At 43.7% G+C, this 18,366-nt stretch overlaps 1 protein-coding gene across 1 annotated transcript in view; it reads right to left on the bottom strand.

Annotated features, from left to right (window-relative positions):
* LOC138983554 (kinetochore protein NDC80 homolog) overlaps positions 1-18,366 on the bottom strand; it is a 37,722-nt gene that overhangs the window by 5,444 nt on the left and 13,912 nt on the right. Inside the window, exons 9-14 of the mRNA XM_070356825.1 lie at positions 14,889-15,033; positions 9,965-10,170; positions 6,492-6,635; positions 5,690-5,872; positions 2,195-2,325; positions 239-341 (exon numbers count right to left, since the gene is read on the bottom strand). Coding sequence (XP_070212926.1) covers positions 239-341; positions 2,195-2,325; positions 5,690-5,872; positions 6,492-6,635; positions 9,965-10,170; positions 14,889-15,033 — 912 coding nt within the window. The remainder of the gene's footprint in view (positions 1-238; positions 342-2,194; positions 2,326-5,689; positions 5,873-6,491; positions 6,636-9,964; positions 10,171-14,888; positions 15,034-18,366) is intronic.

Raw genomic sequence — 18,366 nt, 5'->3', positions numbered from 1 at the left:
ATTTGTATTTTTGTTACCAAAATATGACATTTTACACAGACTGAGACAGTCAGTGTTCCTCCGAGACTGCGCCAGCTGTCGAGGTGAACAATGACTGTCGAGCAGCGAAAGCGGCGTATGGCTGCCTAAATGGCGGGGTAAAAACCGCCATACGCGTTAAAATCCACTCGTGCAAAAAACACGAATGTACGTGAAAGTTTCAGCCCATGAACGCAGAAGAAGAAATGATTATTATTACCTGTACGTGTGTTTTGTGATCAGCCACCAGGTTACACACGGTGGTCATGAAGGTTGCGTGCTCTTGTTCCTTCTTCTTCAGCCCCTCCCTCTTCTGTTCCGCCCTGGGTTACAAACACACAACAACCTTTGTCGTTACACTTCATGAGAAAGCAAAACTTAATAGGTTGGCTGTCAATACATCCAAACCCTATTCAATACTATGGCTACCTGTGGCGGAAATAATACACACACAAAATGTACAGTTGAATCCCCCTTTTAAGACGCCCCAATTTAAGACTTCCTCCCTTTTAAGACCCTGTTTTCTCAGAAATTTTGTTCATAACCTCTGTAAATGTACCCCCCTTCTTGGATTACAACACCACCGGCACGGTTGGCCTAGTGGTAAGGCGTCCGCCCCGTGATCGGGAGGTCGTGGGTTCGAACCCCGGCCGGGTCATACCTAAGACCTTTAAAATTGGCAATCTAGTGGCTGCTCCGCCTGGCGTCTGGCATTATGGGGTTAGTGCTAGGACTGGTTGGTCCGGTGTCAGAATAATGTGACTGGGTGAGACATGAAGCCTGTGCTGCGACTTCTGTCTTGTGTGTGGCGCACGTTATATGTCAAAGCAGCACCGCCCTGATATGGCCCTTCGTGGTCGGCTGGGCGTTAAGCAAACAAACAAACAAACAAATTGGATTACAACCTTTTTAAGACCTGATTTTTTCAAACTTTTGGTGGCCTTAAAAAAGGGGTTGCCACGGTAACCTAGCTACACAGGCGAGTCAAACACAAAGTCAAACAAACAAAACTGACCGCAGTGTCTGTTGTTTATTTGAGTGGGGGTAATCAGACACACATGCTCTTACATCTTATCTTAGTAGAATCAATGAGCGCTTTTGGGGTGATAACGCGAGACAACTCCTGTGATCTTGCCGCGAGGTTGCGCTAGTTGTCAGCCGAAAGAAAGAAGGGGCATAACCTCACCAGAACTGACCATTGTCCGTTTACCGTATAAAATGCACTATTTACACACAAACTGTTACCAAACCGATATGCTATTTGGGACCAATGCAAGTTTTTTTCTCCCTTTCTCAACCAAACCGATATGCTATTTGGGACCAATGCAAGTTTTTTTCTCCCTTTCTCGTGTGATCTTGCCGCAAGGTGGCGCCAGTTACCAGCCAAAAGAAAGAGGGGACATAACCTCACCAGGACCACCCATTCTTGTTTCTTTTTGAAACAGTGTTAAACTGGACATATTTCAGAAAGATGCACTTGATTTTATTCTCTTGGTTTTGTTCCAACAATCAGATAGTGTCCGTAATGATCAGTAGCACCTTGTACGCTGACAGTAGACGAATTTTGGAAATAACGCTGTCACGATTTTTAGCGGTCTGGTTGACTAAGAACTCCTTTTACGCGGCCAAGCTTTTTAAAACGAGGCGAAGCATGTATCACGCTCCCTATCGGCTTTATCCTGCAATCGGGACGAACTCTGATGTGTTTGTTATGCAGAGCACACACAATATGATACCCCTTTCTTTCGAAAATCAGCGTTCACAAGTTCATCCGAGTTCACAATTTGTTGCAAAAATGATCGCTGGCCCGTAGTGATCGCTGACAATGTGTTTTGATCGAGGTCACGCGAGTTTAGGAAAACATACGTACTTAGCGAACACTTCCAGTGATGAGCAAGCAATCTTCCGCGAAGCGTGGCTCCGATTGTGCATATTTTCACAAGAAAAGGGTATCATATTTGGCGTGCGCAGCATAACATACACAGCAGAGTTAGTTGTTCCTCCCGATTGCAGGATAAAGCCGATCGGAAGCATGGTACGTGCTTCGCCATGTTATGAAAAGCTTGTCTAAGTAAAAAAGGGTCTTACTCTACCAGACTGCTGAAAATCCTGACAAGAGTTATATCCGGAAACTGTCTGTGACAGTAAAGTGAAAGTGTTGGTGAGCGATACTGACCAGCTGTAGGTTTGGCGCAGTTCTCGCTCGGCGTCCTGCAGGCTCATCTGTGTGGAGGTCAGCAGGGTTCGAATCTCCTGCTCCAGGTGGTCCACTGTGCCCTGGAGTCCCTCGATGTCTCGCTGGTACAGCTGCACTCACAGTCAACACAGCCCTGTGGTCAGTTCAGCGGGTACCCCCTTTTAAGACCCCCCCCCCCCCCCCATCTTAAACTCCCTCCCTTTCAAGACCATCTTTTTTAAGACTTTCTGTTCATAGCCTTTGTAAATTTACCCCCATTTTAAGACTTTCTGTTCATAGCCTTTGTAAATTTACCCCCATTTTAAGACTTTCTGTTCAAAGCCTTTGTAAATTTACCCCCATTTTAAGACTTTCTGTTCATAGCCTTTGTAAATTTACCCCCATTTTAAGACTTTCTGTTCATAGCCTTTGTAAATTTACCCCCATTTTAAGACTTTCTGTTCATAGCCTTTGTAAATTTACCCCCATTTTAAACTTTCTGTTCATAGCCTTTGTAAATTTACCCCCATTTTAAACTTTCTGTTCATAGCCTTTGTAAATTTACCCCCATTTTAAGATTTTCTGTTCATATACTCTGTAACTTGACCCCCATTTTAAGACTTTCTGTTCATATACTCTGTAAATTGACCCCCATTTTAAGACTTTCTGTTCATATACTCTGTAACTTGACCCCCATTTTAAGACTTTCTGTTCATATACTCTGTAACTTGACCCCCATTTTAAGACTTTCTGTTCATAGCCTTTGTAAATTTACTCCCATTTTAAGACTTTCTGTTCATAGCCTTTGTAAATGTACCCCCATTTTAAGACTTTCTGTTCATAGCCTTTGTAAATTTACTCCCATTTTAAGACTTACTCCTATTTAAGACCTGATTTTCTCAGATTTGTTGAGATCTTAAAAGGGGGGGGGGGGGGGTCCATTGTAGTTGACAGAGTGATGGATCAAATCTGACAATCCTTGAGCCTCAAATGAATTGGGTGAAGCTAACTTGGCAAAGCTGGCTAAACAACCCTTTGGCACTGAATTGTTGATAGACTGCTGGCTAAACAACCCTTTGGCACTGAATTGTTGATAGACTGCTGGCTAAACAACCCTTTGGCACTGAATTGTCGATAGACTGCTGGCTAAACAACCCTTTGGCACGGAATTGTTGATAGACTGCTGGCTAAACAACCCTTTGGCACTGAATTGTCGATAGACTGCTGGCTAAACAACCCTTTGGCACTGAATTGTCGATAGACTGCTGGCTAAACAACCCTTTAGCACTGAATTGTCGATAGACTGCTGGCTAAACAACCCTTTGGCACTGAATTGTTGATAGACTGCTCAATCCACTTCAGGCTCAATTAAAGACGGCCTTTAAAATCAGCAAAAATGTGCTTGGGATTCATATATATATAGCTATTCTGATGGACACGTGGGGGAATTCGGGGGCTGTGATTGGATGGTCTCACACATCCCTTTTCCGATCATCAAAGCATAATGCTAGGGAAGTCGGCCATTTTTGCCAATATCCAAAAGCATATTGGCAATAACAAAGGCGCAGGGTTCCGGTTTCTCCCACGTGTATAAAGTACACGCATACCTCGTCAGGTTTCTTGTTTCTGTGACTAGTCGACAGACGATGCCATTTGCTTTGTGTGTGTTTTTACATTTAGTCAAGTTTTGACTAAATGTTTTAACGTAGAGGGGGGAATCGAGACGAGGGTCATGGTGTATGTGCGTGTGTGTGTGTGTGTGTGTGTGTCTGTGTGTGTGTGTAGAGCGATTCAGACTAAACTACTGGACCGATCTTTATGAAATTTGACATGAGAGTTCCTGGGTATGGTATCCCCATACGTTTTTTTCATTTTTTTGATAAATGTCTTTGATGACGTCATATCCGGCTTTTCGTGAAAGTTGAGGCGGCACTGTCACACCCTCATTTTTCAACCAAATTGGTTGAAATTTTGGTCAAGTAATCTTCGACGAAGCCCGGACTTCGGTATTGCATTTCAGCTTGGTGGCTTAAAAATTAATTAATGACTTTGGTCATTAAAAATCTGAAAATTGTTAAAAAAATATTTTTTTTATAAAACGATCCAAATTTACGTTTATCTTATTCTCCATCATTTTTTGATTTCAAAAACATATAAATATGTTATATTTGGATTAAAAACAAGCTCTGAAAATTAAAAATATAAAAATTATTATCAAAATTAATTTGTCGAAATCAATTTAAAAACACTTTCACCTTAATTCGTGTCGGTTCCTGATTCCAAAAACATATAGATATGATATGTTTGGATTAAAAACACGCTCAGAAAGTTAAAACGAAGAGAGGTACAGAAAAGCGTGCTATCCTTCTCAGCGCAACTACTAAACCGCTCTTCTTGTCAATTTCACTGCCTTTGCCATGAGCATGAGCGGTGGACTGACGATGCTACGTGTATACGGTCTTGCTGAAAAATTGCATTGCGTTCAGTTTCATTCTGTGAGTTCGACAGCTACTTGACTAAATGTTGTATTTTCGCCTTACGCGACTTGTTGTTTACTGTACATGACTTACATTACGTGTAAAATCCAGATCTTTAACAGGCAACAAACCTGCAAATTTCCAGAAGCTGCAATCTGAAATGACCTATCTCTGATTCTAGCAGACGATATCTCCAATGTTTAACACAAAATCAGCAAACTCTCCTGTCACATAGAACGTCCATTGTATAGTGCAATGTTGAAATGAAGTTACCGGTCTGAAACATTTAGTCGTTTCTTCTGAGACAATCCTTGTTCTCTTATCATCTACAGATTTACCGCAGTCTTCACCACGCGAATTCCCAACAGAAGTCAGATTTTCGAACATACAATCTACGTCGGCAAGCATGATACGTCATGACGTCATACGATTCCTGGCATATTGACGTAATGCTAACCATCCGGTTATCTCGAGTTTTCTCCGTTTTACATGTCCGAGGGTTTTTCAATGTTTGGTTATTTCCGTGGCTTCATGCGGAAAGGGAACCGTCGTCTGCAATCAACGACATGGACCATTCTGGTACTTGTTGCTGACATAAACATGATTTTAACACAGAATTTAATGTCAGAATATAAACGCTATATAAACGCTATTGTGTTTTCAGCGTAGCAATAGGGTCTGATATTTAGACTCAAATAAGTATAATGCGACTCGTCTTCGACTCGTCGGCATTACTTGTCTCGTCTAAATATTAGACCCTATTGCTACGCTGAAAACACAATAGCTGTTAATATATATGCCAAATTTGATTAGAGTGCTAGAGAGAGAGACACTCAAAGAGAGAGAGAGAGAGAGAGAGAGAGAGAGAGAGAGAGAGAGAGAGAGAGAGAGAGAGAGAGAGAGAGAGAGAGAGAGAGAGAGAGAGAGAGAGAGAGAGAGAGAGAGAGAGAGAGAGAGGTAAAGACAGATAGACAGAGTACCGTAACCCAAAACCAACAAAATCTCCCAAAAGTCCAACCTGTTTGCGACAGAGTAGCTCGTCATCCTTGGCCTTGATGTCTTTGGTGAGCTGAGCGATATCGTCATTGACCTCGTTGACCTGCTCGTTGTACTGCTCCAGACTCGACTCCTCGCTCAGCTTGCTCGACTCCAGCTGTTGGATGGCCTCCAGCCCCTTCTTCTTCATCGCCACTAGGGCTGGCTGCAAGGTGGGAGAGACATTGAAAGTGTTTGGACTCAGATGGGATGTTGGATTTTCAATAAGTTCTTAGACTCTGGTTAATTAAAAATTCTACTGTTCCGAAATTGAATGCAATAAAGTCGTGATCGTTAGATTTGACTGTAATTGTTGATTTTACAATGAGGGTGATCTCCCTTGAGCTTGCTGAATCAGTAAATGCTACTAGCAGCTCTGCACATAAACTGACCAGGGAGATAGGGAAAATCTCCACCTTTAACCCATTCAACCCACCTGAGTTTTGATCCCCAAATCTGCCACATGGAAGTCCAAGGTCTTAACTCCTAGGCTATTGTGCTAATCGATTGTTCTTCCTACTTTACCCTTTCGGGCCTTTGACATTGCTGATTGCTTTACTTTATTTTTTTCAATCTGCTACAAATTATGTACCCCAACAGGCCAGAGACACAGAGGATGACCGTAGTAAGATGAGCTGGTGACAGACAGCGGAGAGGGACCCAAACTGGTCAGCAGAAGGTGGACAGACACAAGCGTGTGTGTGTGTGCTGACTCGAGTCACGGCCTCATGTGTTGCGCGAGCACCTACGACGAATTAAGTCTGCAATGCACATCTCCCCATTACCTTGATGACGCTGTCAAACTTGTTGTCCAGCTGCTCGGTGCATGCCCGCAGCTCAAAGTTGATGCCGTTGGCCAGGTCTGTGGTGTGGGGGATCAGACGCAGCGCCCGTGCCAGCTTGGAGTACTCTGCCAGGCTGCTGTTCAGCTGGAACACAAACCATGCTCAGTCACACTCATCATTCATGACTTTTTCTGTTGAACACATACAGTGGAACACCAAACCATGCTCAGTCACACTCATCATTCATGACTTTTTGTGTTGAACACATACAGTGGAACACAAACCATGCTCAGTCACACTCATCTCATCATTCATGACTTTTTCTGTTGAACACATACAGTGGAACACAAACCATGCTCAGTCACACTCATCATTCATGACTTTTTCTGTTGAACACATACAGTGGAACACAAACCATGCTCAGTCACACTCATCATTCATGACTTTTTGTGTTGAACACATACAGTGGAACACAAACCATGCTCAGTCACACTCATCATTCATGACTTTTTGTGTTGAACACATACAGTGGAACACAAACCATGCTCAGTCACACTCATCATTCATGACTTTTTCTGTTGAACACATACAGTGGAACACAAACCATGCTCAGTCACACTCATCATTCATGACTTTTTGTGTTGAACACATACAGTGGAACACAAACCATGCTCAGTCACACTCATCATTCATGACTTTTTGTGTTGAACACATACAGTGGAACACAAACCATGCTCAGTCACACTCATCATTCATGACTTTTTGTGTTGAACACATACAGTGGAACACAAACCATGCTCAGTCACACTCATCATTCATGACTTTTTCTGTTGAACACATACAGTGGAACACCAAACCCCCATCTCTTTTAGGACCTTGCTTTTCTTGTTCATAACCACAGTAAACTTACCCCCACTTTAACTCTTACCAGTTCGCTCCCTTACCCATCGTAAGCAAGCTTACGATGCCCTGCCCCCTGTAGTTTTCCACTGACCAATTATCTAATTATCGAAAAAAAATTGGTTATTTTACATTGGATGGGTCGGACAGTGGATAAACTCATATGTTAGACACACTTTATGACAGAAACAAGCTGGGTTTTTGTTATAAGTTAGTTATAGGAATGCATTATTAGGCAAAACAAAAATTAGATACAGGCAAATCCGGATAAGACGAAATTGAAGGGACCGAATTGTTATTGTGTCCTATCCGAAATTTCGACTTGGTCATAGTACAGTGGAACCCCTCTCTAGCGACCTTGAAAATGTTGACAAAAATCGGTCCTTATGGAGGGGGGTCCTTACAGAGGGAGGGGGCGGGGCCACAAAGAAAGTCACCTCAGATTTTCTTAAAAAAAGAAAACAGAGAAGTTTGAGTTGCTGACGACCGTTTCCTCAAGCAAACTGCTTTGATTTCATGTTTGACATTGTCGATGGTGTCCACCAGTTCTGGTGCATGTTTCAATGCAAAAAGAGTTAGTTTCTGAGCAAGCATTTCTTTACAGCAGTCCCTGCAATGATGAAGGCCCTCCGAGAAAGAGAGTGAAAAATCGGCCACTGTTCTCAGCATCGCGTATCTGTGTGTAACCTCTTTCATTGAAAAGATACTCTTGTTTCCCTGCAGCCTTGACCAGTGAGTCGGTTACCTAATCTGTGAACCCTTCAGTTGTGTTGCTTTGTCAAAAGTTAGACACAGTCAACTAGTTTTGCTCTGAGTGAACAGTGCAGCTGGCCTCAATTAGCCGGTGACACCTCTCTGGCCACAGCACCAAACAGTACATGGCTGGGGGGAGAGAGAGAGAGAGGGGGGGGGGGGGGGGGTAGCTGGCTAAACTCAGTGGGGTGTCCGGTGTCACTGAAGTCAGCAGGAAGAGCATTGGAGAGAAATAGAGAGGTGTACTCTTCCAAACAATTTCCAAGGATCAGTTGTCAGGGCTTATAGGGTAGTCAGTGAGGGAGAGTGAGAGCGGTTTGTGTACAGTCCGACTGAAGAGTGAAAAAGTCACTGCCACAAGATCGGCATGCAGTCAATAAAGCCAGACAAGAAGAATGATTATGACATGCGGCTCTATCTGCTGTTTTTTTTTATTCAAACTGGTTTTCAACGCTTATTCTCACAAAGCATCTGCACACCTGCCTCTGCCTCTGTGCTGTGTTTGTGTGGCTGCTTTCGTATGATGTCAGTGCATGGTGAGTGCGTTCACTGCCTTGTCACCACTTCCCCACCTTTTTCAGAATGTTTTCTTGGAGTTGGATAATTCTCCTTACTCCTCGCCCCCTCCTAACTTCAGTTCATACTTTATTGCGTGCCGACTGACCAGTCGGTGTGTTACACAATGCGCTAGTGTGAGACGCCAAGTTTCGTGTTTCGAGTTGCTGTAGTAAATATAGAGTAAACTTTGTCTTTGGGACTGACTTTCTGTTGTGTGCTATCCGTCTTTCGACTTACGTAAGAGAAATCCCATTTCGAGCTCAGGGTACTTTGTACACATAGATAAAGAGGGATAATTCCGGACCAGAATTTCTTTGTGTGCTAAGCGAATTTTTGACTTAACCGTTTGTGAGTTAGCTGGATTTGCCTGTAGTCTGTTAACGGTAACATAGGCCCAAAAAATAGGGTCGGTAGGTCGGGACTTTTTTTGCCCCCCCCAAAAAACATATTTTTAAGTTATTTTGCCAAAAAACAGACTTTTTTTTTCTTCTTTTTTCTCCCAAAAACATATTTTTAAGTTATTTTGCCAAAAAACAAAGACTTTTTTTTTCTCTCCCAAATGCCAAAAAAATGTCTAGGGTCGCGCGAAAAAATAGGGTCGGTCGGGATACCGTAAACAGACTATTTTTTTTGTTGGCCTTAGGCATGCGTATGTAATGAAAGTCCAACTTTGAAATTTGGGTGGGGGTATTCAGGTGACAATAACTTTTTTGTTTATCAGCAAAACTCAATAAAACTTTACTATGTTATGTAAAATGAATGCCAAAACAGACTAGTTAGCAGCATATCTAAAATAAACTGAACACACAAAAAATGTCTTCTTTGTGTTTGTCACGTGTTCCAAAAAATGGGCGTACAAAATTCAACAAAAATCATGTTGTCACCCCCATAACCTTTTTTACCTTTAAAGATAGCACAATTCTCTTTGCAAATATGAAAAGCTTATTCATTTTCCTTTCATTTTCTTCTTCTTCTGCGTTCGTGGGCTGAAACTCCCACGTGCACTCGTGGTTTGCACGAGTGGAATTTTACGTGTATGACTGTTTTTACCCCGCCATACGCCGCTTTCGGAGGAAGCATGCTGGGTATTTTCGTGTTTCGTGTTTAACACAATAAAATTAATCAAGGACCAAGTTTCACAGGTTGTCAAAAACTTCTCCCCCTCCTACCTAGTTCTGGTGTTTAGCACACATACACTCTCTCTCTCTCTCATCAAAGAAAGACTCAAGCAGACCAAAAAAACTCCCCCTCTCCCCTCTTACCTGTTCCAGGTGCTTAGCCAGCCCCATCTCCTCCTTCCAGATGTCGGCATCGATGGCCTGCACCTCACGTTCCAGGCCCTCCTCCTGACGCTGCAATTGCTGGCGAGCTGCTCGCAGCCGCTCAACGTCTGCTGGGGTCAGCTCCTGCTGCTCGTGGATGGCCCACATGTGCTGGTTCTTCGACAACACAGAGTGTAGGTCTTGCTCTGAAAGAGACCACACAAATAGTAAATGTACATGTATAGTTTATGCAGGTCTTGCTCTGGAAGGGACCACACAAATAGTAAATGTCCATGTATAGTTTATGCAGGTCTTGGTCTGAAAGAGACCACACAAATAGTAAATGTACAAGTATAGTTTATGCAGGTCTTGCTCTGAAAGAGACCACACAAATAGTAAATGTACAAGTATAGTTTATGCAGGTCTTGCTGAAAGCAACCATACAAATAGTAAATGTACAAGTATAGTTTATGCAGGTCTTGCTGAAAGCAACCATACAAATAGTAAATGTACAAGTATAGTTTATGCAGGTCTTGCTGGAAGCAACCATACAAATAGTAAATGTACAAGTATAGTTTATGCAGGTCTTGCTGAAAGCAACCATACAAATATTTAATGTATACCAACAAATGTCTCTCTCTTGAACATCTTTTTCTCAGAACTGCTGTTCATTAATTCTGAAAATCGATGACATCCTGGATTGTTGGCATAACTTTTTCTTCTTCTTGCGTTCGCCGTGTTGGCATAACTTGATTGTTGGCGATTTTGATGTTTTTAAGCTTTGGACTAGTAAATCATTCTCCATGAAAAATATCCTCTTAAATACGATCGACAATGCATTTTTGTTATAATTCTTTCCATACCAGAAACAAATATAGACACTATTTCATAAAACTAATAATAAGTGTTGTCCTTCTCCTGAAAAGCTGTTTAAAATGAGTTACGCCAAAATGTCATGACGACGAGTTACACGACACTTGAGATTGACGAAGTTCTCATATGTTGTATAGTTGTGTTCTTTTATTCTACGTGGCCCGTCTTCACAGCAGCAGACAAAAACTCGTCAAATTGAGTTCGAGGATTTATTTAGCATTCCATACATACAACTGCACATCGTAGCAGAACTCAAAGTAGAAGCCTTTTTAACATACAAATCGCGCTGGCCTATATAGTAAATACTCAATCTCGAGAATATTCCAGACCGAACATGATACAACTAAAATTAGATGAACTGTCCATGGACTAGAATACAGGCAAATCCAGCTAACTCACAAACGGTTAAGTCAAAAATTCGCTTAGCACACAAAGAAATTCTGGTCCGGAATTATCCCTCTTTATCTATGTGTACAAAGTACCCTGAGCTCGAAATGGGATTTCTCTTACGTAAGTCGAAAGACGGATAGCACACAACAGAAAGTCAGTCCCAAAGACAAAGTTTACTCTATATTTACTACAGCAACTCGAAATACGAAACTTGGCGTCTCACACTAGCGCATTGTGTAACCTTATTCCCTTCTTCTCTACACGGACGCCACACCGACTGGTCAGTCGGCACGCCTCGATCAGGAGTAAGGAGGGGCGAGTGGTACTCACAGTGTGTGTTTGTGTGTGTTCTTATGGTTGGAGAATGAAGTGACGAGGTGAGGGAGGGGGAGGAGGGGGGTGGGGTGGGAGAGGAAGGGGTTGTGTATCGCCTTTTGTTTTCTTTGTTTCACGGGTGAACCACGTGGTTACTATACGGAAGAAGAAGAATTCAAATTGTGGGTTGCCTCTCATTCAGTCTTTGTTCAGTCTTGCGTTCATCCACAATCATGGCAGAGTCACGGAAAAGAAAATTAACCAGTCATACGATTGATTTGAAACTGAAAGTGATCGCTGCAGTTGACAAGAAAGACCGTTCGAAATCGGAAATCTGCAAAGAATTTAACATTCCCAATTCAACTTTGTCTACGTTTCTGAGCGATCGGCAAAAAATTGAAGCAGCTTCTGCATCTTCCTCGTTTCAACTGCAGAGAAAACGAATGCGTGTTTGTTGTGAAAAAGACAGCGGCCGCGAAAAGATCGAGGAATGTCTTTTTGTTTGGTTCAAACGCACACTGTCCATGAAACGTCTCTCGACCAGGCCAGTTTCTTGGAAGGAGAAATTGAGAAAGGTGCATTGAAAGGAAGAAAACAGACGACAATCATGGACTTCTTCAAGAAGTAGGGAGACCGCGTGCATTGATCGGAATGGCAAGAGTGTACATACGGCGATAGTCTTAGTGTTTACATCGAACAAACATTTTTCTTTTCATGGTGGTGGTTTTTTACTTTCATGTGTACAGTGATGTGCTCTCACGGTTTTATAAATATTAACAAATGAACTCCAAACTGTTGTGCCTGTGATTCGCTTTCACGGAATGGAAAGCAAGGAGGAGTGTAGGCTACATGCTGAGAAAATTAGGTGAGTGACGTAATTCACGAGTGACGTTTCAGTCAGCTTGCTTCTTGTTCGTTTGTTCTTTTGTTTTGTTCTTTTTTGTTCATGTCGTCACCCATGCGTCAGTAATGTGACGTAAGTTTAGTACTATGACCAAGTCGAAATTTCGGATAGGACACAATAACAATTCGGTCCCTTCAATTTCGTCTTATCCGGATTGGCCTGTAGTGATATTCTCTGTGACATACATCAAAAGTGCCGACGCACTTAATCCGAGCGAAGGCCACGAACCCACGACTCAAAACAACGTGGTAAACAACTTGTTTTGACAGGACTAGAAAGTTCACCGGCATTCTCGTCCAAACATAAATATTGTGTTTACAAAATATAATATCGGTATTTTCCCACAAAGTACAAATAAGTCAACTACATGCAACACACAAAACTGAACCAAAGTTCAGCAACGGCACCGTTTCCTAACACGACGTCGAAATGTACTTCCACTCTATGGCATCCTGTCTGCCAGGTCTTGAAAGAGAGCACCATTGAATAACAAAAAATGTGCTAAAAAAGTTGTTCAACTATTGGTTTCTTTTTCCCTGTGGAGTACTCACAGTCTGGCAATTCTATTTCAAGTAGTTTAATGCAGGGCTCCCCATAGCGCGCGTCCCTGCGTCCTATATGCACTGGAAGCCGAAAACACGTACTAGAAATTTATGGAGGGGGTCCCCGGACGCACTAAATTTCCTTTATCGTGTGTACCGCAGGTTCCTTTTCAGACTGCAATCATCAGCTATTGTACACAGTACACTATGCATAACCACAATGTTTTATAGGTACACCAGGACTATTCGGCTTTTGGACCCTGGGGACCCTCTAACATTTTGCAGTGAGTCCATGGACCCTCTACAAATTGAAAGTGGGGGTCCCGGGACCCTCCAGGAGTGACGTCCGTGGGGAGCCCTGTTAATGGTCCGTGGGGAGCCCTGGTAATGGTCCGTGGGGAGCCCTGGTAATGGTCCGTGGGGAGCCCTGTTAATAGTCCGTGGGGAGCCCTGTTAATGGTCCGTGGGGAGCCCTGGTAATGGTCCGTGGGGAGCCCTGGTAATGGTTCGTGGGGAGCCCTGTTAATGGTCCGTGGGGAGCCCTGTTAATGGTCCGTGGGGAGCCCTGTTAATGGTCCGTGGGGAGCCCTGTTAATGGTCCGTGGGGAGCCCTGGTAATGGTCCGTGGGGAGCCCTGATAATGGTCCGTGGGGAGCCCGGTTAATGGTCCGTGGGGAGCCCTGGTAATGGTCCGTGGGGAGCCCTGGTAATGGTTCGTGGGGAGCCCTGTTAATGGTCCGTGGGGAGCCCTGGTAATGGTCCGTGGGGAGCCCTGGTAATGGTCTGTGGGGAGCCCTGTTAATGGTCCGTGGGGAGCCCTGGTAATGGTCCGTGGGGATCCCTGTTAATGGTCCGTGGGGAGCCCTGGTAATGGTCCGTGGGGAGCCCTGGTAATGGTTCGTGGGGAGCCCTGTTAATGGTCCGTGGGGAGCCCTGTTAATGGTCCGAGGGGAGCCCTGTTAATGGTCCGTGGGGAGCCCTGTTAATGGTCCGTGGGGAGCCCTGTTAATGGTCCGTGGGGAGCCCTGTTAATGGTCCGTGGGGAGCCCTGTTAATGGTCCGTGGGGAGCCCTGTTAATGGTCCGTGGGGAGCCCTGTTAATGGTCCGTGGGGAGCCCTGTTAATGGTCCGTGGGGAGCCCTGTTAATGGTCCGTGGGGAGCCCTGGTAATGGTCCATGGGGAGCCCTGTTAATGGTCCGTGGGGAGCCCTGGTAATGGTCCGTGGGGATCCCTGTTAATGGTCCGTGGGGAGCCCTGTTAAGGGTCCGTGGGGAGCCCTGTTAATGGTCCGTGGGGAGCCCTGTTAATGGTCTGTGGGGAGCCCTGTTAATGGTCCGTGGGGAGCCCTGTTAATGGTCCGTGGGGAGCCCTGTTAATGGTCCGTGGGGAGCCCTGTTAATGGTCCGTGGGGAGCCCTGTTAATGGTCCGTGGGGAGCCCTGTTAATGGTCCGTGGGGAGCCCTGTTAATGGTCCGTGGGGAGCCCTGTTAATGGTCCGTGGGGAGCCCTGTTAATGGTCTGTGGGGAGCCCTGTTAATGGTCCGTGGGGAGCCCTGGTAATGCTTCAACATGCTTGTTCTTTGGACACTATGAACAGGTATTTACTTGCTAAATTGAAACAACAGCTTGCTGTAAATTATAAGGCTAATAAGCCCTCAGGACAACTGCCCCCTCATTACACAACCCCCCCCCCCCCTCCCCCCCCGATATCAGGGCTCACTTGGAAAATGATCCTCCCCTCCCCCACCACGTGCACTGAAGGACAAAATAAATAAGGCTCCCCATTTATAAAAAAAACAACCCAACAACAACATTTCACCTGTAGCTGAAGACAATAACAAATATAGCAAGTTCAATCCTGACTGAAAACAGTTATGACAAGAGCGACATGACACTAACGGAGAGAGCTGTGTTCCTCGGCGGCGTCGTGCAACATCTGCTGGTGTTTGCGGATCACGTTCTCCACCTCGGCCAGGTAGTCGCGGAACTTGCGCTCATCCAGCAACATGATCTCCTGCTGCTCCTGCAGCTTGTCCACACGGCCCTGAACACAACACACCAAGCAATAAATACACTGTCGCATCTCTAAAACAAAAAGGAAACAGCATTCAGTTTCGGATAATTCTTTATTAGACAGTCGCTGACTTCATGAGGATGGCAAGGATAATTTAAGAATGATGGCACGTGATGAACAGCGCATTGTTATAGTTGATATTACCTATTTCTTTCGCGCGCATTCTTTCTTTCCTCACACACACACGCATATGCACACACTCACACACACTGTCTTATCTCTTAAAAAAAATAGGTGTGGTTACGGTAACCCGACCTACCCTATTTTTAGGCCGATCCTATAACTTTTTATTACATTTGTCAAAAAAACAAAAAAAAACGAGTGCAAAAAACGCAATGAAAGCGAAAGCGCCCGAGTCGCACACTTATTTCCCTGTCAAGTAGGTTGAATTTGTACACATTAGAAAAAAAAGTTAAAAAAAAAAAAAAGTGATTGCCTACCTACCTACCCTATTTTTTTTGGCTATGTTACCGTAACCACACCTATTATTTTTTTTGGCCTTAATGAAAACGCAAACACACACACTGTCTTATCTCTTAATGAAAACGCAAACACACAAAAATCGTAAAAGAATGAGGCAGAGCGCTATTCTGAGGAACTAAAGGAAGTTAGTGCTCTAAATGCATACGACATGTGCAATGGAGTAGGTGAGAGTTATACGGAACCATTCTCCTGGCACCTGAGAGAATAACAAGCGTTGAAATGAAAAAGCGACTTTCATCCTCAAAGAAATTATGAAGAGGAATGTTGCTAGTTTATTGCTTGTTATTCTCTCGGGTGCCAGGAGATTGTAGCCAGTTAAATCTCACTTAGTCTATTGCACATGTGGTATGCAGTTAAATCTCACTTAGTCTATTGCACATGTGGTATGCAGTTAAATCTCACTTAGTCTATTGCACATGTGGTATGCAGTTAAATCTCACTTAGTCTATTGCACATGTGGTATGCAGTTAAATCTCACTTAGTCTATTGCACATGTGGTATGCAGTTAAATCTCACTTAGTCTATTGCACATGTGGTATGCAGTTAAATCTCACTTAGTCTATTGCACATGTGGTATGCAGTTAAATCTCACTTAGTCTATTGCACATGTGGTATGCAGTTTGTCACGATCGGGTGACAGAGACCAAGAAAGTGTCACTCGGTGGAGTGCCTGTTCTTGGTCGATTATGATAGAAAGCGCCTGTGCGTGATATTGGGCTACAGCAGAGTTTGCTGACAGTGCTCAACGAGCACGGATGTTTTGTAGCGCACGAGTTTCGCGGTGGGTTTTTTTGCTGTCATAGGGCTGACGGTTTTTCGCTGACAGCGCGCACGGGATTTTCACGGATTGAGTTTCTCGTGTCTTTTTTCTGCTTGGGAGGCAGAATTGTGTATAGCTGGACTGGTTTTGTGACAAGGTCAGTCACGTGTTATTGGCTAGGTTGTCTGACAGAGACACAAGGACGGCGCACTTGACACCCAGCGGCAGAAGGGGAAGGATCTAATACACAGTTTCTAGAGTATGATGGATTTTCACCGAATATTATATTCGGCACTCTAGGGGAACTTCCACTAGTTATTTCTTTCTCACTGCCACATATTTTGCTGAGGACAAGTCGTCAACTTTCCTTCGTCGTGCGATGGCTTTCGCATAAGGATTCGACAAGGGGTTCTGGACGTTGTTGTCACTGTTGACGAACAGAGGCTGTTCCAGGGAGGAGGCGGACTTTGCTTCCTTGAGAGTGTTACAATCATAGGCTTTTGAGCCTTCGTTTCGTTTTCCTGTAACTGCTGCACGGCTGCCTTTGGCGGGACACTGCTAGCTGCAGACGTTGGAGCTGGGACCTGAGGAAGCTACGCAAACCGGCTAACCAGCAGACCGGCTAACCAGCGAACCGGCTAACCAGCAAACCGGCTAACCAGCAACCCGGCTAACCAGCATACCGGCTAACCAGCATACAGAAAGAAAGCTAAGTGCACCATGTCTTACGCACCCCGTTGACCACCGTTGTCTTTTCTTATCTGTGATTACATTGGAGTAGTGACAACGTGGGGTGTGTGACCCCTGCATGAACTAGAGCTTTTTGAACAGAACATTCTCATTTGACTGTATTTACACGGGATCAGCGTGTTACTATAATTTTCTATATACTACTGGCATTTTGTCAGTGACCACGGGTTTTTTACGTGTTGAGAACGTAAAAGGAACATATTTTGAGTGAAGGCTCGAGGGAGGTGGCGAGTTATACTTTTGTTGACTCTATTTAATTGTATGACTGCGAGAGTGGATCGTGGTGTGGTTAGTTAATTAGTAGTAATTAACCGGTTCATAATCACCTTAAGTGATATATTGAAACGTGACACAGTTAAATCTCACTTAGTCTATTGCACATGTGGTATGCAGTTAAATCTCACTTAGTCTATTGCACATGTGGTATGCAGTTAAATCTCACTTAGTCTATTGCACATGTGGTATGCAGTTACTGATTTAGACCGCTTACTTCCCATTGTTTCTCAGACCGACACTAAAGATTGAGAATTTGAAAACAAAGTCCTCCCTTCCCCTCACACATCAAAACCGACCACACTGACAACACCAACAACGGCAGGAAGCCTCATTTTGCCCAAAAGCAGCTTTGATTGTAAATGAGACTGTCTCAAAAGGTGATGGGCTCTCACCCAACTCAATTCCAAAGCCTTGGAGGAAAAGAAAATGAATTAATATGGCATTTGTACCTTAACCATTGTGACCATAAATGAATAATGATATACATAAGAAAAAATCAAATTGATATCACTCGTAGTAAAATATTTTTCAAAGAAAATGTTCGAGATTACAGCAGTAATCTCATTGCCAAAATGAGACTCCACTGGGTGTGCGTTTGAAGTTTGCTTTTATTGCAGAAAATAAAGATGATTGCATTCAATTTTGTGTCTTGTTTTCTTGAGTGTGATGTTACCTGTTCGTTTATGTTTCAAACTGTCCAAATTTTTTTTATTTAACAACAACAAAAATCGATTTAAAATATCGTGAACGATCGTTATCCACTTTGTCAGAACAGTGTTCAACTTGAAACACTGGTCGTGTTGGTTCATTCCATGAAGCATGTAATCAAAGTATTTTTTCATAATTATCAACACACAGATAACAGAAATAAACACTTTACAAGCGCAAAAGCACCTTGGGTAACGTCCATGGCGTTCTCATGTGAACTGGGAGATTTTTTTGTCAATTCGTAACGATCGAGCAAACCGAAATAACTCCACTTGTAGCAGACGAAATTTCCTCGTTTCACGAACGAAGGAATGCGGCCCAAATCA

This window comes from Littorina saxatilis, linkage group LG13, assembly GCF_037325665.1.
Source record: "Littorina saxatilis isolate snail1 linkage group LG13, US_GU_Lsax_2.0, whole genome shotgun sequence".
Lineage (NCBI taxonomy): Eukaryota > Metazoa > Mollusca > Gastropoda > Littorinimorpha > Littorinidae > Littorina > Littorina saxatilis.
The sequence above is the reverse complement of the archived record's forward strand: the minus strand, read 5'-3'. Positions and strand labels throughout refer to the sequence as shown.